A 24,940-nucleotide genomic window follows, 5' to 3' on the forward strand; every position below is an offset into this window, starting at 1 on the left:
CGTTTTTTCCATAGATCCCCTGCTGCAGATGTATTACTAAATGCTTCTCTCTCTGCCTCTCCTCCAAAATAAGTATGTTTGATAGGTTATATAATAAAATTCCCATGATATAAACCTTTTTTACTGGAGCCATTGCTCCTAACAGTTGGCTTGCCCTGGTGTTTGCCAGCACAGTGATGCTAATGATGCTCTGTGCCACTTGAAAGATGTGGCACATCTCCTGTGTCCTCAGCGCCTGGCGCCAGCCGTGCTCCAGCTCATTCCTCACTGCACATACTTTTTCCTAAATAAAAGCAGTCACAAGTTGTCCTGGAGAGCAGACAACACTTAAGGACACATAATATGTAAACCTTTTAACCATGCAGCACGTCCTGGCAGTGCCATCCCCCTCAGGGATGGATTGGAGCTCTGCCCTGGCGCCAGCAGAGCTGCTCCCCACGCTGGCTATGGCAGGGCTGGGACGAGCAGGGAATAAAACAGCTCCAAGGGGACTTCCCCCTGTTTTTCCTGAATGAAATGGCTGGGCAGGGTGGTGTGATCTCTGCAGTGCCCATTTCAGGGTGCTGGGTTTGTCCTTTCCCTCTCCTCCAGCCTCATCCAGTTCCTGGCAGGTTTCAGGTGTCCCTGTGACAGCCACCTAATGCCAGAACACCTTTTGTTTTCTGTGCTCCACAACTCAGCTCTGCCTTCTGGTTTGGCTCCTGTTGCCAAGTTTAAAAACATTTCCCTGGCATCTGGTGCAGGTCATCATGACTTTCACATTCAGGAGTGTATTCATGGGACTCTTCCTTTTGCATAAACATCTGGTGTAGCTGAGTTGGGCTGAAATGTGTGAAATGTGTGTAAATTTGGAGAGCTGAAAATCAGTGAGTTGTGACTGAGGCTTCAGGAACACACAAATGAGGGTGAGGTGCCACAGTGCATTCTCATGCCTGTGCACCCCTGTGTCTGTGTGATTTGGAGGTGTAAGATGGATGCAAACACAAGCAGTCTGTGCAAATGTGCAATAGTTCTGTGTTTAAGCAGTACCTGAACTATTTCTTATGACATTGCTGTCACACTAACAGAAAACTGTGAGCATTAATTAGACACTGAACTTCCAGAAGTTGCTTTTCCTTATTAATTGCCATTACCTCATAGTCTGTTTGGGGCTTTATTCTGTTTTTGGCTTTTTTAAAGAAAACATCAGATCACTGATTCACATTTTGAGGGGAAAAGCCCAGAATATGGAGACAATGTGCAACATGGCTGAGGAGGCATCAGTGAAATGACTGTGATCAGGAGTCTTTGAGTGCTTTTGTCATTTTCTCATTGTGCTAAAAATGAAAGAAATTGAAGGTAAATACTTGGGAGCTGTCCTGGACCCCTTCCACAGGAGCCACACCTTTGTCCCCATGTAGGGCCTTCCAATTGTTGCAGTCAAGGCCTTGTACAACTCACCAGTCCACTTTAAGACTAGAAAAACAAGAAACAAGTGATGTTTTTGGATGAAGATGCACATTTAAGGTATTAAAAGTATAATTTTACCCTAATTTCTTCAAATTTGCATCACCTTTTAAATCTCAGAGAGACTTTAGAGGGTTTCAAACAAATGGGGTTTTTTCTGGTACTGCTTTGAAAGTTATTACCTGGGCAGGAAATACTGTGCTGGAAAGGGATCTCTTTTCCCCCCTCTTGCATAATTCCAAAGGCTAAAATGATTTTGCTTAAGCATGTCACATTGTCCCACACAAGCAGATCAGTAAATGACCTTTGGCTTGGAATCAAACAGGCAAGTAAGAAAATGTTGAGGTGAGGAACTAGAATGCATGTGCAACTTGTTTGTGCCTCAGAAGTCCCAATAACGTAGGTGTGGCATGAAAAGAAAGATTTCTTATTATTGTTATTTCTTTAATTACCACATGGATTTCTTACAGAGTGACTGGAATGTGTGCTCAAGCTGAGATCATGGTTTAGTTTTCTGGAGCTTTCCTTAAGCAAGCAAACAGGTGAAGGTGTCAGTTCTGCCAGTCTCAAAAGACTACAACGCCAGGGCTTTCTTGGGAGGCCTGCATGATGGGTTTGCAGATTAGAGCCAGAGGAGATTAGGGATTTTTCCTCTAATGCTTCTTATTAGCAGTTTGTATCAAATCTCATTAAAATACATGCATTTTTAAAACTCTCTTTTTAGAAATGATGGCATTTTATAAATGTCAAGGTTCCTTCAGTTATACAAGTGATTTTCATTGTGACCTATAGTATTTTTGTTGCTGTTACTCATTCAGTTTCCACCTTTGGGATTTAGTTTGCTGAGCTATGGTCTGGCTTACCTGTGGTGCTTTTATTCAGCATCCTGTCAGCACAGTGAAGTGCATCTGACTCTACAATGTGACACACAGTTAACAGTAGTAAATTATTGTGTGGCCATGGAAACTGCAGGAACTAAACACATTGTTCAGCAAGGCTCTGAATTCAGCTCTTATTAATCCCTGATCAACACAGTGGTTATTTAAATACATGTTCTTCCATTTAAAATATTTCTGTGATAATGAAAATTATAATTTAGCAGCAATTAATTATAATGATAACATCTCTTAGCACAGAGATTTAATATTTTGAAAGGATTAAATGCAGTCATTGTAGATTTCTTTATTTTCTATTCATGCTTCTCTGTCATTAAGGTGAAATTAGATTTAAACATGAAACCAACAAAAGTCTGGCTTTCTTTCATCTATTCTTCATTCTGATTGCAGTGAGTTTTTACAGAATCATGGTCAAAATATTCTACAGCTTTGACTTTGCTCTCCATGTAATGTCTCAACTTGTGCCTCAGATGAAAAAGAGATCCCACAACCCTCTGAAATCCTCAGTGGGATTCCATAGGAATACTGGCAGGGCAGTCTTCTGGCCTATTCTTGTTTAAGCTTGCTGGAATTCATAGAATCGCAGGATACTTCAGGTTGGAAGAGGAGTTTATTTGGTCCAGCACACCTGCTCAAGGCAGGGGCAACGCCCATGCTTAGGGATTTGTTCTCCAGAGTCCCAGCCTTGCATCCTGGCAGGGCTCCTCCTTCCAGGGTGGCATGTGCCACTGGAATTGGTCACCCACAGTGCAGGGGGTGCTCTGGAAAAGGTGGGATTCACCATGCACTTTGCTGTCCTGGGGAGTTGCTGAGTGCTGATGCTTATCTCTCTGGGACTCATCTCTGGTTAATGTCACAATTCTGTATTTCCAAACCCCTGGCTAATGAGGCTCCCAGGTTGGGCACACAGGAGCAGTAGGAATTGCAGGGCCAGTACAGAGCAGCTGCATTTCCTGCAGTGCTGAGAAGAGGGAGGAATGCTGAAAGGAAAAGAGAACAACAGAAATAACAAAACCCTCCAGCTCCTTCTTCCTACCCTTGCTTTCCTTCCCACAGGCAAGTGGGAATCCACTGTAAAAACTCTCATTCTGCTGGGTTTGGTAAACACAGAGAAATAAGATGGATCTGATGTAGGAAAAGACCTGGCATGTTCCCTGCCCATGCCAAGCCTTGCTCTCATACTCATTCAACACTGCCAGTCAGAGAGTGGTTTGGACATGTATAGAAAAATGTTTTTGTCCCCCTCAAAAATCCCCTGGCACTTCCCTGCATTTTGCATATAATGTGTTTTAAAGGACACTGCCAAGACCCCCCAAGACTGTGTGTGCTTGAAACAGTGCAGTGACCTCAGGTTCTCATTGTTCTGCTGTGGGAATGCTGCAGTCAGTGTCCTGGGACAGGCAAATGCTTTTTCCATGCTCCTTTTGATGAAGGGATTTGTTTCTTATGCAAAAGGGAAAAGTGGCAACAAGCACTGACATCAAATCAGCCAGGAGGGGTTTGTGTCCTTTTGTGTAAAATGCCAACAGCACTGAGACATTTTCCCTGCTGCTTTTTAAAGGAGGCCCATTTGAACACTGCACGTCATGAGGCCAAAAAGTTTCTCCTTTATTCATCTGTACTTCTGCTATTTTGCTGTAGATAGGGCTTTGTAACATCTTTCTTCAGAAAGGAGCAAGAGAGGCCCAGAGGAGGCCACCAAGATGGTGAGAGAGATGAAGCACCTCTGCTTTGGGAAAGGCTGAGGCAACTGGGGCTGTTCAGCCTGAGGAAAAGAAGCTGCAGTGACCTGACTGTGGCCTGACAGTGCCTGAAGAAGGCACAAGAAAGATGGAGAGGGACTATTTACCAGAGTCTGGAGTGACACGATAAAGGGGAATGGCTTCACACTGACAGAGAGAAGAGTTAGATGGGATATTGGGAGGAAATTCTTCCCTGTGAGAGTGGTGATGCCCAGAGCAGCTGTGGCTGCCCCATCCCTGGAAATGTTTAAGGCTGGGCTGGATGGAGCTCTGAGCAACCTGGCCTTGTGGAAAATGTCCCATGGCAGAGGGGTGGAACTGGATTATATTGAAGGTCCTGTCCAACCCAAGTCTGTGATTCTGTGATACAGTTTGGGATTCAGGCCCTGGTCCTTGTGACCATTTTGTTCAGCTGTCATGCAACCCAGGGTAGGTGGTGGTCATTGAAGCTGAAGGACTGTGTAGGCATTTCCAAGAGCAGCCCCCAGAAGTGTTAAATCATTTGAATTGCCCACTAAAGGTGGTGTTTCTGCAGCTGCTTTGCATTTCACACAGAAGAGCCAGCAGTTGCTGGTGTTCCTGGACAACCAGAAGAGCAGCTGAGTGGCTGCTGTTGCTGCAAAGGGCCCTGTGATGGGTGCTCTCCACAGAGGAGCTGGGCACGCTGTGGGAAATGGTTACACTGGTTTCTATTCCAGGCCCCCAAAGTTAAACCAGCAGTTCATCACCAATGCAGGGAGAGCTGGCACCTGCTTCTCTAAATCTGCTTAAATATGTCATCTTATCTTCTGAACTGAAACAAAAACTATAAATCAAAAGCTGAGTCTTTCCACCAATTTAATCTGTTAAGCCCGGATGACTTTTATGTTTATTTCCTGTGGGAGGCTTTACAGTAACTTTTTGGAGATTAACATAATCATTCCTGTACATGAATCTGCATCTGGCTTGTAGAAGGTTCATTTTTGTGTTCCTGACACCAAAATGCCATAAACTCTGTGTAAAAATAAAGGGACCTGCCCTTCCACACCCTGCAATGCTTGGCTGGCTCCTGGACATTGTGCTGTGCATCATGTCATTGAGGGAGGTTTAGTGCCATCAAAGAGAGAAAGCAGCAGAATTGTTTGTCCTACATGCTGCATTCTGGAGCTTTCCCTTTTTTCTTTTCCAGAGGATTGTCTGCAGTGAAAGTGGTCACATGCTGTAACGTTTATTAGGGAAGGGTAGATATTTAATAGGATTTAGCAGCTGGCTGGTGCTTCCTAGTAAAAGCAAAAGGATTGCTGAACACACCCCTGGTTTCTCCACAATTGTCTCCATGTAGCAGAGTGGGAAAGCAGCAAAGATTTTGCTCCTAATGAAATCACCAGCTAAACACAGCACAAACAAAATCCCTTCATTGCTTTGTCATCTTTAACATTTGCATTTGAGTTCTTGTTTAAGTCATGCTGGAGCACGTAAAAGCTTTGGTGTGATCTCACCAGTTTGGATTGGAAATCACTCCACAGATTACTTTGTGCCATAAAATAACCATTAACAAATGCATCTATTTGCATGAGAATGATCAGCTGCTCCCCTCCCATTCCTCCATGGTAAACTGTCAGCAAGATTAAAGTGAAGGAGTTGCATTTTTCTAAGCACTGGACCCACGTGGATCATGTTCTCTGTGTGTCATGTGTAAATTTGGCTTCCTGCAGGTTGTGTTCAGTTCTTTCCTTGTTCCTGCATGTGTGTGCTATGGACTTGTGTTTTCTGCATTAAACATTTCTTCCATTTTTATCAATCCAAATTTTCAGTCTTAACCTGTAATCTGCGGCTGGAGAAAAGCAGCATCCATTGCTCAGTTTATTCCTATAGGACACCTGAATATTAAAAAAAAAACTTGAATGTTAGGAGAAAATTTCCTTTTCTGTACTGATAGCTAATACTGATCTTTCCTCCTTCCTTCATTTTCTTCCCCACAGGTCAATTCCAATGTATTTCCATTTAGACAGTCTGTGCCTGGCTGTGCATGCTTGTGCATTGTTCTCTGGGCTTCCTGATGCCCAAGGATGAACACAGCATGTGTGGGACCATGTGGAAAGGCCATCATTTCAGGAGTGTTTACCCAAACCAGATGTTTCTCTCCTCAGCTGATCCTCAGTGGATACACTGAGGTGCATTTTACCCTCTGGGCTATATTTTAGTGCTGCATGACTTCAGTGCTTTGCATAGCTGCACACCCCACAGGCTGCAGTCCCACAGGGGTCTCAGCCCAGGGTGGGTCCTGCAGGGCTGTGAGGAGCACCCAGACCCTGCCTCAGCCTCCTTGCCCAGCCTGAGGCACAGCCCAGGGGAGCTGCAGTCCCCAGCTGAGCACACAGCCCTGGGTTTGGACAGGGAATGTGAGGAGCAGGAGCCACCAGCTCTGTTTGTCACGGTGCTGCTGCAGTGGTGACCAAAGGAGCTGTGTCAGAGCTGCTGAGGGCTCTGCCTGCCTCAGGCCAGGTTGTTCCACTCAATCCTGCCTGGAATATCAGAGCTGGGCCATGTCACAGCTATTTCATGTTCTCTATTGCTCTTCCCTTACTCCAGCAAACAGCGAGGGTTATCACAGCACATCTGTTCGTGTTGTTTACTGATAAAATCTTATTTGATCACCACATTCTGGTCCCAGTAGCTGATCTGCTCTTTCCTCACAAATCTTTCTCAACTGAAAAACCTCAAAGCACAGCTGGAATTTGTGAAGCTGTGACTGTTACTGGCTATTTCACTCCACATCCTTGGATCTGTGAGAAAACATAAAGTGAATATCCTGCACCCTGAACACCAACAGCAATGGGAATGTTGTCCTGTGAAAGGAAGCTCTGTTTTCTCTGTGCTCTGTGAAATGAGGATATCATCTGGGAAATTCTGGGAAGCTGTGGATAGTGGATATCAGCAGAAATGGTGTGCTTAGAGCAGCACTCAGCTGATCTCCGAGTCAGTGGATGTTGCAGAGCTTCATGTAGGGCACACACTGGATGCTATAATAAAATAATAATCATTTTAAGCTGGAGAAATTACTTCCAGCATGGAAGTATAAGATGAAAACTTGCAGGAGATGGAGCTTTTGTAGTTAGGGATTAAGAGTCATCTGTAATTTGTCTTGCTTGAAGTATTGCAGGGATCCATGGGCAGTGCCAGTGCCAAGAGCAGCCGTCCTTGGGCTGGGCTCAGCAGGGAGGCTGCAGGTGCCACTGGGGGCTGGGCTGTCCCAGACTGCTCCTTTCAGCTCTTTTTTGTGCTCCAGTTTCACTGTTTGGGCTCCTTTGAGAGCACCCCCTTTGCTGTGTGGAGGCTTTTGCCCCTGTGCAGGGGCTGGTGGGAGCTGTCACACACAAAGTCATTTTAGCTGTGCAGCAGCATGGCCTGGACAGATTTACCCCTCCATGTGAAAGGGATTGAATGTCAGAGTGCTGGCAGTGTGGTTTGACCGGTGTGGAAGCGATCAGGGTGTGTGGTTTGAGCAGGCAGGTAAGGGGTAACTCTGCCATGGCTGTGGGCAGAGCTGCTGCACACACAGGCCCTGGGGCCCACAAGGGCTGCACTGCTGCCATGTGGGAGCACCCAGGGTCACGGGGCCCAGGCTGCTCCCAGCCAGCTCCTGCACCCTGCCTTTCCCAGGGCAGTTAATCAAACACATTCACCATTATTCTGGCACAGCCCTATTGAGTGTGTGACAAGGGGGTGCTGTATGTGACCCCCCCTTGTCACTGTCCCACACTGGGGACTCAGTGACTGAGCTCTGGACTTTCAGAATGTGGCTGCATTTTTGTCAGATTTTTTCTCATCAAATTAGTGGAGGAAGAATGGTCTCCCCTCAAGCGAGGAGGGGGTTAGATGCCTGTTTGTGATCCTGCCCAGCTCAGTTTATGCTTTCAGTGTACCAGCTCTGGTTTATTTATTGAACTCCTAAACAAAGTCAGTCCTTGATGCATCACAATCCCAGTGCTGGGGTTTGCAAGCCCCTGTGTGGTGGTGGCATTGTCATGGGGCCTTCCGCAGAAAGGAAATTTCCTTCCCAGTGTTGCTCCAAGATAAGTTGGATTCTCTATTATTGATACTGCTCGGAGAGCGCCTTCCGTTTTCCTGCTCTGCGTGTTTTGCATGTTGCTCATTTCTCTTTACCCTTGGGAAACAAATGTTTTCACAAGCTGTAGGACACTTGGAGCTCCACCCATATCCTCTCAATTAATCTTCAAAATCCATAACTTGTGTTTTTGAAAATATGAAGGACATTTGTCAAAACCATCATATGAGGTTTGTAAATAGCACTCAAGACCCATGGTTGGTGTTAAATCCCTGGAGTCACCGTTCATGGATGCACCTGGCCCTTACTGTGGAGGTTTTTGCACATTAAGAGAGTCACAGTTGTGTTGTTTGCTAAACCAAATTGTCAGGGCTCTAAGCACCACATTTCTGTGCCTATCTTTCTTTATTTGAAACATACAACCAAAGTTCCTTGGTTTTAATTCTGTGTGTGTTTGAACCTGAAACCCTAGAGCAGAAAAATAGTTTATCAGTTAGAAAGGGTTGATAAAAGCATTGCAAAAACCTCCTGTCATTGTGAAACACCATGTAGAAATAATCAGGAGAGGTTTTAACATGACCAACCCCAGTCACACCAATTTCCACATGGGCTTGGTTTGCTTTCCCACGTTGTGGGAGTGCAAGAGGTAAGAAGGGCTGTGCCTTCTCCCTCCAGGGGCTTCTCCGGCTGAGAGTGTCAGTGCAGAATTAGAGCTGTGCTCTGCCTGTGCCAAGAGCAGGATAAAGCCTGGCCTTCCTGGGTGACTGCCCCATTAGGAGCCTGAAAGAGCTGCTGTGTCTCTCCAGTGGCATTTTTCTGACCTAAGTTGCTGGTTGTCCCCAAAAGTTGGCAGTGGCATGTGGGGCCTGGCCCTTGTGTGGTGCCTCAGCGTTTTCCCGTGGGGCTGCATCCAGACAATCAGGGATGTCCCTGCTTGCTGTAAATCAGAGCAGAGATGGAAAGAAAGTGAAAAGCCATGAATGGCTCCAGCACTGAAGCTGACTGTAGGCTCAGCACGAGGAGTTAGCGCTGAGCAGACTCTCACACTATTTTGCGGCGGTGGAGGCGGCAGGGAGGAGGCTTCACAGAGGATGGGTGGGGATCAGGTGAGAGGAGCTCGGGCAGGAGCTGGGGCGGGGGCGGGAGCCGGAGAAACCGAGCGGGCCCCGCAGCCGCTCGCTGTAAACAGGAAAGCGGGGCCGCCCAGAGCACGGCTGAGGAAACGGGAAGGCAGAAGGGGAGAGGCAGCGACTGGCTTTGAACTCTAGAGTAAAGAAAACACTCCTAAAGACACCGCCATCAGCGCCTCCAGCCAGGCTGGACTCCCATCCTCTCCCTCCCTGATGGCTCACTGTGCTTCAGGATGCTGAGGCAGCACTCAAGAGGAGAAGTCAGTCAAACTTTCTCAGGGTTTTTTCCCCGAGTCCTCACTGCCTGAAAAATGCACTTTGTCCTCCTTTGGGGCCACTGGGAGTGCTGGGGTGGGAAGGCAGCCTCAGAGCCACATGGACACTGTGCCCAGGAGGGACCTGTCTCCCCTGGCCTGGAAGGGCTGCTTGCTCTGCTGGCTTCCTTGACTTGCTTTCAGCACCAGAAGATCTCAAGCTGGTGTCAGTTGATACCATGGCTCCAAAGGTTTCACAACATGACTTGATGTGTCACTGCATTTCCCTCAACGTGTCTTTCATCTGTTCAAAATTAGGCCCTGACTCTTCATGTCCTCTTACTAAAGCCACATGGATGTTCTTTTCCCATTCTTTTCTTTCACTGTGATCCCAAATTGGGAGAATTATTTGCAACCATAATTTTTGACCAAATATTTTTTAATGGTTGGCTTTAAGATGGTATTTGATAGCTCTTTTTTTTTATATGATATTTGTACATCCAACTCTATTTTCTTGGTCCTGTACATTGGCATTTCTCTTTGGAATGAATGTAAGCACAGGGACCACTGAATGTTGTGCTTCTGTGTAGAGACTACAGTGATTAAATAAACAAACTTGCTGAGCTGTTCTGGGGCTTGTATGAGTTGGTGAGAGGAGACAATTTCTGATGGAATTTTCTTTAAAAATCACCAACTATTGCAAGGTTTCTCTTCTGTGACTCATTTCAAAAAAATACTTCAAGTAAAGGCATGGATTACTAGACAAGTAGACATGCAGATACAGCATTCCCAGGCACTTGCTATAAATAGTTCATAAAAAGTATATTTAAAGCTAAAGACACTGGCTGCAGTTCCTGCTGATCTCCTGTTCTCTTAGTCCATCACAGGGATCCTCTGCTCCATACAGAGTAAGGGCAAACACAAAATGCAAACTGTCAGTTCACCCAAAGCACATTGTTTTGTCACTAACCCCAGTTTTGACAGTTTTCCAAGCCACATTTGTAATTTCACACCTTAACAGGTAGGTAAAAGCTGTTAAAAATGGGGCAGTTTCAGGGCAGTAGATTTCAGAAATAAGTGGGAGGAACTGAAATCTTAGGGTGGGGTTTGTGCAGTTGTGCAAACCACCACCCTGTGCAGGTCTGCTCTCTCTCCCATTCTGTTATCAGATTTCTCTTCTTACTGTCCTTTCTTATTTCACTTGGTCCCCAGCTTTCTGTCCCCTTCACTCTCAGCATCTTTGTCATCCCCCATCACCATGATTAGATTTTTGCTGCTGTTCCCAAGGTCCTGGAGGCAGTGAGTGGTTATGAACATGCTGGGACCATGACAGGAAAGGAGCTCATCCTTCCTTTGGAGGACAGCATCCACCAAACCCCTGGGCAGCCACATCTGGAATGTTCTCCATGTTTTAAGCAACATTCTTGGAGCTTTCAGAGCTGGGGCCACTGCAGTTTAGGATTAATCTGTCTTCATGTCCTGTTTCTGTACATGCCAACATCTTTACAGAGGAATCCTGTCTGCCTGGGAAAGTAGAGCTTCCATTCATCTGTGGCTTCCAGAGGCCGAGTCAGAGCACCTGTGTTTTGACAAATTTGGTCTGTAGTATTTCCCAGCTCACTGAAATGACTTTTGGCTAACAAGGCTTCATCCAAAGCCCTTGGCAAGAGAATGTAACCACAGGGATGTATAATGTTTTCTGTCTGAGAGCTCTGGGCTTGGCAGATAGGAGCTGGGTAGGAGTTTGTGAATTAATGTGGATTGCAGTGAGCCTGTGCAGTGAGAGAGCTCTCACAGCCAATGTTTTCCTCTATAAACTGTTGTGAAAGACTCTGGGAAGGGAAGGTGGAAAGAATCTATTTTTCTATGGCTTGATATAAATGCTTGTCTACCTCAGGCATGCAGTTATGGAAAAATTTGTGTTGACATTGTGTAAATACAGTTACAAATGTTGAATCTGCAAATAAATATTGCCATGAGAAGGGAAAAAAGTCAGTGGGAAGCTTTGGTCTCTGCTCTCTATCATATTTGTCTTAATCCAAAAGGACTGGTGGTATTTTGGGGGATCTGTTACAGATTTGTGTGTGTTCCAGAGCAGGTGAACTCAGCAAGTGAAGAATGGTGGGTTTTCAATGAAAAGCCCTAATTTCATCAATGATTCTCCCAAAAGACAAGCCATACCTTTGATTTAATCTTAAAGGATTGAACATCCCATTTTCACACAGAAACATGAGCTGTGATTTATTTTGAGTGACATTCTGTTGCTTTCCCTACAGATGAACGTGAGGCAGTTCAGAAGAAGACCTTCACCAAGTGGGTGAATTCCCACTTGGCCCGTGTGTCCTGCCGGATTACAGACCTGTACACCGACCTGCGAGATGGGAGGATGCTCATCAAGCTCCTGGAGGTGCTTTCAGGAGAGAGACTTGTAAGTGCTTATCTGTATCCATTGGGGGGGTTGGGTTGGGTTTGAGTGGGGTTTTGTGAATCCTTGTCTCAACTGCAGTATAGGAAATCTGGGTGCTGAGGGTTCAGCACTGAAAATCTTTTTATACATTAAAGAAAAAAAAAAGAGCTCTATTGCTTCAGCTGGATCCAGACACCACTAAAATGCCTTCCTAGTGGCTTCAGTGGGAATCAAAGGAAGTCTTCTTCAAAGGTTCCTTGCTGGTAACAAGCTGAGTGCTTCCAGCAGCATGTTCCCTGCTCCCAAATCTGACAGGCACAGAGTACAAAATGTTCCTGAGCCCCTTGGATCCCTTGGTGGTGGTGAGTTAGATGTGCTGGGACACCTGGGCCCTGTGGGCAGTGGCCCATTTCTGTGCTAACAAAGCCTGCAGTGATGCAGGTGTGCAGGCCTGGCACATCCCTGCTCCCGTCCTAGAGCACGCCAGGGCTGTGCAGGACAGCAGCTGGAGGTGTGTTCATTCCACCCACTGCTGAGGAATGTCCCTGAGTGTGCTTGATTTTACTCAGAGAGATAAGGTTTGGGCTTTCTTTGGTAAGGAGAATATCTAAAATCAATATAAATAAATGGGTCAAATTCTTTCTTTGGGTATGCTGAGCACCCCCTTGGTACCAGCACAAGGAGTGGTGAGTAAAAAGTCCTTGTAGTGGAAAATGCTGCTGCACAAGGGGAGAATTGGGTGCCAGGAAATGGCTGGGTATCAACTTCTCCTTCAGTTCCTTAAATGATGGCGATGCTCTTAACTGCCTAATTTGGAGCAATCTTTTCAAAGAAATACCAGTCTTTAGCTAAGACCCAGGGCTGCAGGGGGCTGGGTAATCACTTGTCATCAAGCTCTCCTATTAGTGGAGCTCTGTGACTTAAGACTCTGGTTAATGAGTGGAACATACGGCCCAGTGTAGTGTGTGTAGTGTGGGGAGGCAGGAGAGGAGCTGCCTGAGTGCATCTGGGAGGGTGAGGGAGCTGGGATGTGCACACAAGTGCCTCTGTGGATGGGGTAACAAATCCTGGTGTTCCATCAGCTTCAGTTTGCTCTGAGCCCCTCTCTGACTCTGCCAGACCACTCACCTCAGCCTCAGCCAGTGTTGGGTTTGATGTGCTCACTGCAGGTGGCAGGTATTCCTCACACAGGGATAGCTGAGACCAACATGCCCCTTTGTTTGAGGGCTGAGACACCAACTGTGTCAGCTCTGGTTAAGTCTGCCTGTCTGCCTGTCCAGATTTGACTTTCAGCAGCAAATAGGAAGCTCAGAGCAGTCCCATGACTGTGGTTGCACCGTTCATTTCCATATTTCACTCCAGGTTTTGGAAAATGCAAACAGGGCTGGGGCAGCTGTGGGGTGGGGAGAGGACAGGAGCCTCCTGGAGCTGCACTTGCATCATTGTGTCTGGCACTGGCAGCTGTCTGCACCACCACACATTCTTTTTGTAACTTCCTTATCTGAGGCTGAAGGACAGTAGGCTCTGTTTGAACAGTGCATTCCACCACACCTTCTTCTGCAAACAAGAGTAAACGCAATGCACTAAACCTTGGGACAATTACACACACCAAAAGTACTCCAGGAGAATCTTACACACACTAAAAATATTCAAGGAGGACTGCCATGCTGATGTTCTTCAGGTTTTGGAATTTATTTTAGTCAGTATTAGGTAGGTTCTGACATCTCCATGGCACCCCAGAGAAATATGAAGGAAGATCTTATGCAGAAGACTTAAAATCAAGACAAGAAACATCAAATGGTAAGAAAGCAGAAACTAGCATAGATGAGTATCCCATAAACATGGTGTATTTAGTGGTGCAGTGGAACAAACAGAAGTTGTTTCCTCTCTTTTGAAACTGGGATTCAGATTCTGGAGCCTGTGGAGCAGAGTCCAGGATTTTGGATGCCAGTCAGGGAAGCAGGGCTGCTCTTTGCCCTCTCACTTTGATTGCACAAACCCTGCATTTTCCAAAACTTACTGTGATTTTTGTTGATGAAAACCCACAGTCCTTGGAGGTGTATTGGAGAAACTCAGAATGAAAACAACCAATAACAGCAACACCTCCATCTTCCTGACCTTGCCCAGTTTGATTCCTAATCCTGGTCTTTAGTCCAGGCCTTACAGCATAATGTCCTCTGCACAGCAGTATTTGGAAGGAAACTGATAGCATGCAATGCTCTCACAGTGGGAAAGAATCCAGCCAGCATGAAAGGACAGTTGTAATTTGGTTTGCACACACTGTTAACCAGCTTCTCCCAAACAGAAAAATAAAGCTGGGAATTGTCTTTGTCCTAAGATTAAGCATTTAGCTCAGTTTCTTCCCTAACCAAATTAAGGATTAGTAAATTCCTTGCAGTTCCTGGATGCTCAAAGGTCAAACCACTTAAGCACATTCTCTGTGGTGAATTCTATCATATTTTCACTTGGAAAAGAGGAAGAGTTTTCATGTAGAACCAGTTTTCCTGTAACCTGTATGTGAAGACTCTGGGTTTGGTACTTGCTTTCCCTCCACTCAGTGTCTGGATCTGTGTCAGCCCAATAAATGTGCAAGGTATGTCTCACTGTGCCTCATCCTGGGGCTATGCAGGAGTGTGGCAAGCGCAGCCACACCTTGCACAAACCAGACTCAGACACCTCTTCCTCTACATAAAACATCTCTGGTGAATGCTTTTGGCTCTGTAACCACGGCACTGGAGCTGCTGAGAGCACAAAATGAGATGAGCTTTCTGAATCCTTTCCTGCTGAGTTTGAGGCAATAGGGGTGGTGCAGGTGCTGCTTCAGGCAGTGGGAAGGGCTGTGTTAAGGCAGAGGGGACAGGCTGGGGTCTGCCACTGCTGCTGAGAAGTGGCCCCAGTGACAGTCATTGCTGAGCCTTGGGAACATCCCTGTGCAGGTGAGCAGGCCTGGGAAGCTGCTCCAGGGCTCCAGGTGTGGCCATGGGCTGAGAGGAGCCGTGGGCTGGGCTGGGGGTGCAGCTGGGCCTCCGCCTTCCCTCCTGCCCCAGAACTGCCTCCTCCCTGGGTTTTATTTTGCAAGGTTCAGCCAAGCCTTAGGTCCAGCTTTCTACACCCCTAATGACTGATGGTGCCAGCTAAAGGCTCATCCCAGATTGTCCCTGCTGGCTGAGGAATCTCTGGGAGGCTTCAGCCAACTATGCAGCTCTCTCCTGCCTCTTCTGCTCCCCTGTGCCTCTTTGCACTGGCAGCATTTGGGATGGATGGGGTGTGCACAGGCTGCAATTTGGGCCTCTTTGGAGAGCCTTTTATACTCCAAAGCAGGAGTCTCCTGGAAATTCTCCTTCTTGCTGTGAGCTGTGGGTTAATCCTTCATCATTCCCCAGCCTTGGGAGGAGAACAGACCCAGGCTGACTGAGGCTGAAGCCAGTGGCCTCAGGGTTTGTGTGTCCCAAAGGGCATCTTCCTGCATGGCTTCCCTCTCCTCCATCCCCTGTGGCACAGGCTGTGTCTCCTTCAGCACTGGCTGAAACTCTTCACCTTGAATGCAGGCTGGGGCAAGGATATTGCCTGAGCTATTTCCATGGCCACTTAATTACATTCACTGCAGAAAACAAGGAAATTATGGCAATTAGTTGTTTGGCTGAGTAGCTTTGGTGACATCCCAGTGCACACTGAATAGGCTATTCAGCTGTAATCCTCATCTGCACAACAAAGTTCCCTTAATTCTATTCAGTTTACAGCAGAATTCTGCATGCTGATAACACATTCATTGCATTTTTGCAGTTGTACTGGGCCTTCATATGACTGTGTTATGTTGGTGTAGCTGATTTTTTAATTAGTATTTTTTTCCTATGAAGAAAAACTTCTAATCAATCTCTGTTACTTTCTTACTCTTTATCCGATTTTCTGACCAAAGAAAAGCAATGCCACTTCCTTCTGGAGGAGATTTACTGACTAGCTCACAGCTCAAATCTGAGCTTGTGAGTGAATATCCTGGAGAGGAAACATGAGGGAAATAAGCAGGAAAAATCCTTTGAAAGACAAATGAAACTGGGGCCATGTGTCCAGCTCAGGTCCAGGATATTGGTTTTTCCACCATGGGTTTGGCACCTGCTTCCATTATCCTGGTGAAAATGGGCTGGAAGATGCAAGGAGTGGGTTTGTCCCTGGAATTTGAGGAACAATTGCTGCACTGCTGCCTGGGAGTGGTGATGCCCCAGCCAGGACTGAGGAGTTTACAGGCTTTGATTTTCCCCTCCCATCTACAATAATAAATGTTTTTATTCTTCCTTTTGCCTTCCAGCCTAAACCAACTAAAGGAAGGATGCGCATCCATTGCCTGGAGAACGTGGACAAAGCCCTGCAGTTCCTGAAGGAGCAGCGAGTGCACCTGGAGAACATGGGATCTCATGATATTGTGGATGGGAATCACAGGCTGACACTTGGCCTCATTTGGACCATTATCCTGAGATTCCAGGTACAGTTGTGTGCACACACAGATACATGGATGAGCTTTCCATGCCTGTTTGTCACATGCTTCACTGTGAATTTTAGGAGCAGAGGGCTCCCAGGTGCTCCCATCTGATGGGAGGGAGAAGTGCTTGGGAATCTGTCAGGATAAATCAGTGTCTGTGGTGCTGCTGACCTGTGGTGGGAGTTTCCTGTGGTGAAATTCATATGGCTTTCTTTTAAAATCACTAATAAATGTGAAACTCCAGTCTCCACACTAAATCCAGGAGGAAATGCTGCCCTGAGCTTCTGTCCATCTCCATGCTTGTTATCTACAACCTTGGCACTGACATGGATTAAGTTTACCCACAGGAATTATTTTAGAGTCTCAGCTAAGGCTTGAGGTTTCTTGTTTTCCAGCAAGTTCCAGATTGGTCTTTGCCCTCAGGTTGGAAAGTCCTTTTGCAGAAAGAATAATATATCCATACAATAAATATATAACTCATAATAAATCGCACAGTAATAAACATTGAATAGCATTATTTTTGGTGTTTCCCAGCATTCCTTTCACCTTTTCCAAAAAGGCAATGTGTTTTCTCAGAGAAATATTGAAACCTTCTATGTTACTTATAGATCCAAGATATCAGCGTTGAAACTGAGGACAACAAAGAGAAGAAATCTGCTAAAGATGCTCTACTTTTATGGTGCCAGATGAAAACAGCTGGGTGAGTGTGGAATAAGTCATTATCTCTAAAGCTCTTACAGCATTTTGAGTTTTTGTTGAAATAATTTTAAATGGGCAAGCATATATCTTGTTAAGTGGATTTAGAGAGACAGAATTCAAGACATGAGTTGATGTTTACAAGTCAGAAAAGTCTGAATTTATGATGTTAATTCTGGATGACAAACACACCAATCTGATAATCAATTAATATATATAGTAATATTCTGACTCTTTTTCTCCCTATTCTGAACAAATAATGACAATTTCAAGACAAACTTAACGTCTCCCTGCTCTGGCTTTTGGTGCCAGAGTGTGCAGAGCTGCACTGGGGGTGCTGTGCTGTGCTGATTGCGCTCTCCTTGTTTTTGTTCTGCAGGTACCCCAATGTCAACATCCACAACTTTACAACAAGCTGGAGGGATGGGATGGCGTTCAATGCACTGATCCATAAGCACAGGTATGTGTGGCTCAATGTCTGCCCTGATTTGGAGCTACCTGGGAGTTTGATTTTAAAAATCTGTGAAGAGCAGGAAGTTGAGGAGTTGCTGAGAGTTTTAGAGCAACTTGCCTTGATTTGAGCTTTACAGCTCTTGTGGTCATTGTGAGCTTGGCTGGGCAGCAGCTTCTCACACCACAAGTCAAAACAGGCTGTGTTTGGTTTCAAGGGCATAAATTACACCAGTGATTATTTGGGTTTGGTTTGGCTCTTGTACCTCAGTGAGTAACCCATGCCCAGGTCTGGAACTGGGGGGCAGGAGTGGGGAAGCACACCCAGAGCAGCTGGAGGGAAAGGAAATCCCTGCCCAAGGGTGGACAGATGTGGTGCCAGGCTGCCATGGCTGGGGATGCTGCTCAGGTGGAGTTAATCCAGATGGATTGCATGCTTCCATGGGCATGAGGAGAGACTCATGACCACAGCTTTGTTCTTCTCTTCTCCAGGGTCACTTTCCCTGCTGTCAAGCCCCCCCTCTTTCTCCCATGGCCAGGTCCTGCTGTGCCATGTGCTGGGCATTGATTCATTCCTGTAACCCTGCTGGGAAATGCACAGGGCATGTGAAACCTGGGCTGGGTTTTCTAAGGGTTGGAGATTTTAGTTCATTTGAGGGTGGCTGCACTGTGCTTTGGGAAATCTACAGAATTTTCCATCCTGTCTAGGCCTGATCTGATTGATTTTGACAAGCTGAAGAAATCAAATGCACACTACAATCTGCAGAATGCTTTTAACCTTGCAGAGCAGCACCTTGGTCTTACCAAGCTCCTGGACCCTGAGGGTAAGAATTCCAGCAGTTTGAGCACTTAAGGGCTCTTTTCTCCCACCCCTCCATGTCAGAGCACATCTCTGTGACAACTTTTTGTGCCCAGGAGCAGCTGGATGCTGCTGACTCACCTGGTGATACAGGCAGAGAGGGAGGGAGAGAATGTGAGATTTCTCCAGCAGCAAACTGAGCAGCAGTAGCACAAGAGCCCTTAATCCTGTGTTTATTTACTGCCATCTGACAAGCTTGTTGGCCTGGCCATGTGTCCATAAAATCATTCCAGTCAGAGGCTTCCTTCTGAGAAGGAAGAGAAGCAGAGGAGCAGGGAAGCCTCAGCCTGTGCTTCTGTGGGAGTGTGTGTGCTCCCAGTGCTGGGGCAAGAGCCTTTTGTGTCACAGGGCAGGAGTGATGTGTTTGGGCAAGTTTCTTCTTGCTTATGTTCCAGTGCCTCAGAATTGCTGAGAAATATTTTGTTTTCCACCTGTATCTCTCAGATTCACCTGGAGAGACACAAGTTTGAATTCCTCTCTCCAAAGCTGACACAGCACTGAAGTTGTCAATTAAGAGTACTGTCAACTCACACACACCTCACAGGAGTTATTTGGCTGTGCACAAGCTGTGGTGAAGTCTGGAACTTGACTGTAAAGCCCAAAGGCCCCAAGCTTTAGCCCCAGTCCACACTACTGCCAGAACCAGTGCAAAGCTGCTCAATTCATTTTTTATTAGGAAACCAACCTTAGGGGCTGAACTGCCACTGAACCCATCTCTGCCTCCCAAATATATCCTTGGTGCACTCTGAGCTCTGTTGGTGTAACCCTGCAGCCTCAGCATGCTGAGATAACTCTTGTTTGGTTTGCAGATATCAGTGTTGATCACCCTGATGAAAAGTCAATCATCACCTATGTGGTGACATATTACCACTACTTCTCCAAGATGAAAGCTTTGGCTGTCGAAGGAAAACGTATTGGAAAGGTCTGTCAGTTTAAATTAGAAATTGTTACAAAGCAGGCAAAATATTTCTGATTTTCTTTTTCCTCTTGGATGTTAATTTTTAAAGAGTCCACTCTCTGGTAGTTTTGATTTTTTTGCTTTTGAACATGTTTTGAATGTTAAATATTCCCATGTGACTATGAGGAGTAGTTAATTTCCAGCTGCCTCACATTAGAAAACACTTGGCTGGTGTTTTATTTTTGCTTGTTCATTTTGCATCATTGCTACTTTTCCTTTCTCATTAACTGCTCCTCACCCTCTGGGCCCTCTGTCTCCTCTGGAAAAGTCCCTAATTTAAAACATGTGCAGTCATTCTCTGTCCTTTGGCAACACTGCCCCGGTCCTTACAGCTGGCAGACTGAACATGAATCCTTGTTGAGCCTCAGCTCTGCCCCCCTATTGCTGTGGGATTTGGGAATTTAGTGCTGCAAAATGCCAAGCTCTCATTTCTCAGGGATTCCGGCAGTGAGTACTCTGATTCACAACTCAAGTCTCCCAGCAGTTTCTTTTATGTGGCTTGTTGGATTTAAATGACTGAAGAGCACTGCCCTTGTGACTCATGTGTGTTGTGCTGCTGCTGCAGGTGCTTGACAATGCCATTGAAACAGAGAAAATGATAGAAAAATACGAGTCCCTGGCTTCTGACCTGCTGGAGTGGATTGAGCAAACCATTATCATCCTCAACAATCGCAAATTCGCCAACTCCCTGGTTGGGGTGCAGCAGCAGCTGCAGGCGTTCAACACTTACCGCACAGTGGAGAAACCACCCAAGTGAGTTTAATCCCAGCTTAACACAACAGTCACTGGTCTTGTTGGCTTAGTCACTCATTGATTTCTTTAAAAAACAAACATATCCAAGTAATTTTAGTTGTGGCTTAAGAATTTATTTTCCTGAGCGAGCCCAGCTCTCATATTCCTGGTTGGTGCTCGTCGATGTTACGTGGGGCCCGTTTGCTTTGTGCTGTTCAGTGTGCAGATAACAACAACAGCAGAGAGAAAAGCGTGTCTCCCACAGGATCTGGGAGTCCTGGAAGCTGTCCCTGCCCTGGGATGCCTTATCATATGAGTGGTAATAGCATACTGTGGTAGTACAGTAATGTCGCCACTCGTGCTTTTAATAGCACTGGATAATACCAAAATGCTGCTATTAAAAGATCCCTACTGCTTATCCAACATGAAGAGGAAACGTGTCTGGCTTTGTCAAACAGCCCTACTTGCTCAAACTGATACAAGCAAAATGGGGCAACTTATTTCTGGAAAGCCTCTTTTAGGATTGTGATATCAAATCTGTTTATTATTTGTGTCTAATTCGAGTTCTAGTGAATAATAATCACAACCTGAAACATTACACAGGATCCAGACTTCTTCTAAAATTGCAGACTATTCCCTAATGCCCATGGAGTTTGTTTATTTCCCAGGCATACAGCACAGGGGAAACAGTGGGAAGAGTTTACTGACTGCAGAGGGCTTTAAATAAAACTTCCATTTCTTGTGCTGATGGAGTGAACGAGGACAGTGCACGTACTAGAATGAAAAAAAAGTCTTTTCCTGTCCCCCAGGGGTTTAAATCCAAACACTCAGACAGCTGACTTCTGTGAAGTTGCTTTTGCTGTCTGCCCCAACTGGCTCCAGGGGAAGTGTGGGCTATTTCCATTGCTCCCAGCTTCCACACAAGATGGAGGTGTTTATGTGAATGCAACATTCACTGTGTCAACATTTTAAACAAGTGCTTTATTATAGTTTATTGTAGCTGACTATATTCAATATTTTAGAGAAGTGCTTCCCTGTAAGGGTGGTGAGGCCCTGGCACAGGTTACCCAGAGAAGCTGTGGCTGCCCCATCCCTGGAAGTGTTCCAGACTGGGTGGGTCAGGGTTGGGATAGTGGAAGGTGTCCCTGCCCTGACAGGGGGTGTAACTGGATGGACTTTAAGGTCTTTTCCAACCCAAACCATTCTGTTAGTCCATGATTCTATGATTATACCTTAGCAATGTATACCTTAGTAATAAAAGTTTGATTGTAACTCAATTCTCTTGCAAAATTTTCTTTAGATTTACAGAAAAAGGCAACCTGGAAGTGCTGCTTTTTACCATCCAAAGCAAAATGAGAGCCAACAATCAGAAAGTGTACATGCCAAGGGAAGGCAAACTCATCTCTGACATTAACAAGGTAAACTGAGCAGCTCCTCCCCTGTGACTCAGGGTATTGCTGTTTTCTCTCAACAACATTTGTTCTTCTCAAAACATTTTTATCTCCAGCCTTGATGTGGGGACTGTAAGGGATGGGTGAGGTGGGGTGACCTTTTCCTATAGGCCAGACTTAGTACCCTGAGCCAGGTCTGGGGTGTCCTCAGCATCTGTAGGAGCTTCTGCTCCGGGGGCTGCCAGTTCTGCCCTGCCCCTCGTGGTCCTGGCTGTGGGACAGAAGTGACAGAAGGCAGCAGCAGTAGGTGCTGTGCCCTCCCCTTCACCTCCCAGTGCCCTGCCTGGGCATTGTGGATCCCTCTGGGGTCCTGCAGCCTGTTCTCTGCTGCTGCAGCTGCCAGGGCAGGGCTGGGCACAGCACTCAAGGATAGCAAACAGCTCCAGCCTGGCAGCTTTCTCCTTTGTGTTTGATCATGCTTGGCAGTCCCAGACCAGCTGTTGTGGGTGTCTGTGGCCTCATCCCAGGGAGCAGCAAACTGCTCAGCTCTCCTTGTTGCAGGAGGAATGCCCAAAATAGTCATGTTTCAAGCAGTTTCACATCTGTTTGGATTTAGATTTAGTTTGTGTTTAATTGAGGGTTTTTTTATTGTCTGTAAGATCTGAGAGGTGATTAGCTGACTTCCAACATGCCTCTAAGACTGCTGATTTTTGTAATGTTATCATCATGCATATGATAACTTCTGGTTTGGGGGGAATAAAGGACTTGTAAGCACCAGAAGCAGCCAAATTCTGCAGTTGTTTTCTTTTTCAAAGTGTGATAAAAAACAACAGTTGTATGTTGATTTTGGAGGTGAGAGGCCATGAATCTCTAATTCCCATTTCCGAAAGGAGGAAGATAGAATCTGCATGTTTAGGAGTAGCACTCAGGAGATTTTATTTTTTTAAATAAACACTTTCTTACATATTCAAGCCAGATGGTTTCGTTAGGCTTTACTGGGAAGAGGGGTAAGAAAGGACAAGAGAAAATTAATCTGGGATAAACAACTTGCTCAGAAAATGACTGATTAATTGAGAACAGATTTTAAGTCATGTGTTTATATTAGCAAACAAGGTGTAGGGCCAGCCAGTGCAAACTGGATTTATGGGCTTATAAATAATTGAACCAGTTTGGTGAAAGTTGCCTGTGGTGACTTCAGCCCTGATTTCATGCAAAGGAGATGGGATTTATCATAATCTTGTAAGAATGTGTTGTTTAGAAGCCATGTGTTTTTCCTCCACATCTTCAGGCCTGGGAAAGACTGGAAAAAGCTGAACATGAAAGAGAACTGGCACTGCGAAATGAGCTCATCAGACAAGAGAAACTGGAACAACTTGCACGGAGATTCGATCGCAAGGCAGCTATGAGAGAAACTTGGCTGAGTGAAAATCAACGTCTCGTTTCTCAGGTGCTGCTCTCAGAAATTGTCTGGGTGGCTAAAATTGTTCCCATGAGTAATTACAGGATGCAGTTCTTGCAAGGAGAACATTTTCTTCCCTGTGCCTCATATTTTACTACATTAATGTATGTGTGTATTTATTTATTGTATTTAGTTACTCTATATGAGTATGTACTGTACATCCTCTCTTTTATACATTTGGGATTCCCTTCCTTGAACTGACCAGCCTGTGGTCAGGAGAATTTGATGAGGAAATAATTATCCACAGTCAATATTTTCTTTATCTGAATATTTTGGTGAGTTCAGTGAAATTAGCCCAGGAGTTAATTTTATTGTTTAATATTAGAGATGATAATATTAGATCAGCCCCAGACTAATCCTGATGGCCATGTGATTCTTCCCCCAAAGGCAGTGAATAATATCTCTGATTTTATCAGTGGTTCTTTATTATCAGAGGCATCCTTTATTTTATTTAAGGAAGACTCTTGAGAGCATTTTGAGGCATCGGATTTGCTAACAAGCATGTTTTGCCAAGTCAGAACTGACAGCAGAGGTTGAGCAATGAGACTTTTGTCCTCCGCAGCCATTCCTGAAGAAGTGCCTCTGTCTTTGCAGGACAATTTTGGCTTTGACCTCCCAGCAGTGGAGGCTGCCACGAAGAAGCACGAGGCCATCGAGACGGACATCGCGGCCTACGAGGAGCGCGTGCAGGCCGTGGTGGCCGTGGCGAAGGAGCTCGAGACCGAAAACTACCACGACATCAAACGCATCACTGCAAGGAAGGACAATGTCATCCGCCTGTGGGAGTATCTCCTGGAGCTGCTCCGGGCACGCAGACAGCGCCTCGAGATGAACCTCGGGCTGCAGAAGATTTTCCAGGAAATGCTGTACATTATGGACTGGATGGACGAGATGAAGGTGGGTGGAAGTCCTTTGAGAATGCCAACAAATATTGCTCAGAGGTGTACGTGTCCCTTTCTCTCAAGATTCATTTTGCCCCTCTGGTTTAGTAGACAGACCCAGAAGATCCACATCACTGCACTTGTTCACGGCACTTCAAGAGCAGTGAACGAATTCCATATGATTTCTGACCAATAAAGATAAAAAACATGTTAAGAAAAAATAACAAATTCACTCCTATAAAAAGCTACTTTCCAGCTTCATGTCTGTGTCATAGAGCCCAGAAGTTTTGTCACAGTGCTTGGGTAAAGATGACAGATTTAGTAAAAGGGAATGAAATAATCTCTCTCCATCATGATTTACATGGGGAGCAAGTCACCTCTTCACCTCTCTGCTTTAAAAAGCTTGAATTTCTTCCTGTCTGTTCTCCTGGGATCTGGGAAGGGAAAGGACCATGACTTGTCCATCAGCCAGCAGAATTTGGAAGCTGTTGGAGGAAAGAAACAGCTCAGCAGGAGCTCACAGCACCTGGCCTGAGTCCTGCTGAGCTAACTCAGCCTCTCAGCATCCTAGACTGCAAGTTCATTAAAGAGCAGTCAAGTTCTTGGTTGCCAGTGATTTCAAAACTGCTGGCTCAAATTTGTATCAGCCATGTCTCTACATTTGAAATTTCTATCCTTCTGGGCTTGGAGTTCCTCTGACCTAATGTACCAACAGTGCCTGGAGTCCCAAAGAAGCAACCAGCTTATGGCCTTCAGCCTGTTTTACTTGTCTTCCTCATTTTGTTCAGGTGCTTTTACTGTCCCAAGACTATGGCAAACATTTGTTGGGAGTTGAGGACCTGCTGCAGAAACACGCTCTGGTGGAAGCTGACATTGCTATTCAGGCTGAGAGAGTGAGAGGGGTCAATGCCTCTGCTCAGAAGTTTGCCACTGATGGAGAAGGTAACCAGCACCCAACATACCCCTTTAATTACCTATGAGGTTATCTGTGAGACTCATTAGTTCTGCAAGATAGGTTAGCTGAACTCCCCACCAGAATGAGAGAATCCAGCTCCATTGTTCCTTCTGTACTCAGCCTTTCAATGATTCATTTGTCCAGGAGCCTGCACAGGAATTG

At 45.7% G+C, this 24,940-nt stretch overlaps 1 protein-coding gene across 8 annotated transcripts in view; it reads left to right on the plus strand.

Annotated features, from left to right (window-relative positions):
- The window catches only part of SPTBN1 (spectrin beta, non-erythrocytic 1), a 115,641-nt gene that overhangs the window by 56,478 nt on the left and 34,223 nt on the right, over positions 1-24,940 (plus strand). For all 8 annotated transcript variants that reach the window (XM_063152723.1, XM_063152725.1, XM_063152722.1 and 5 more), the window contains 11 exons: positions 11,793-11,944; positions 16,227-16,400; positions 17,006-17,097; positions 17,473-17,553; positions 18,252-18,367; positions 19,212-19,324; positions 19,926-20,113; positions 21,393-21,510; positions 22,772-22,930; positions 23,537-23,839; positions 24,612-24,765. In XM_063152723.1, coding sequence (XP_063008793.1) covers positions 11,793-11,944; positions 16,227-16,400; positions 17,006-17,097; positions 17,473-17,553; positions 18,252-18,367; positions 19,212-19,324; positions 19,926-20,113; positions 21,393-21,510; positions 22,772-22,930; positions 23,537-23,839; positions 24,612-24,765 — 1,650 coding nt within the window. The remainder of the gene's footprint in view (positions 1-11,792; positions 11,945-16,226; positions 16,401-17,005; positions 17,098-17,472; positions 17,554-18,251; positions 18,368-19,211; positions 19,325-19,925; positions 20,114-21,392; positions 21,511-22,771; positions 22,931-23,536; positions 23,840-24,611; positions 24,766-24,940) is intronic.

The sequence above is a fragment of the Melospiza melodia genome, chromosome 3 (assembly GCF_035770615.1).
Source record: "Melospiza melodia melodia isolate bMelMel2 chromosome 3, bMelMel2.pri, whole genome shotgun sequence".
Classification (NCBI taxonomy): domain Eukaryota; kingdom Metazoa; phylum Chordata; class Aves; order Passeriformes; family Passerellidae; genus Melospiza; species Melospiza melodia.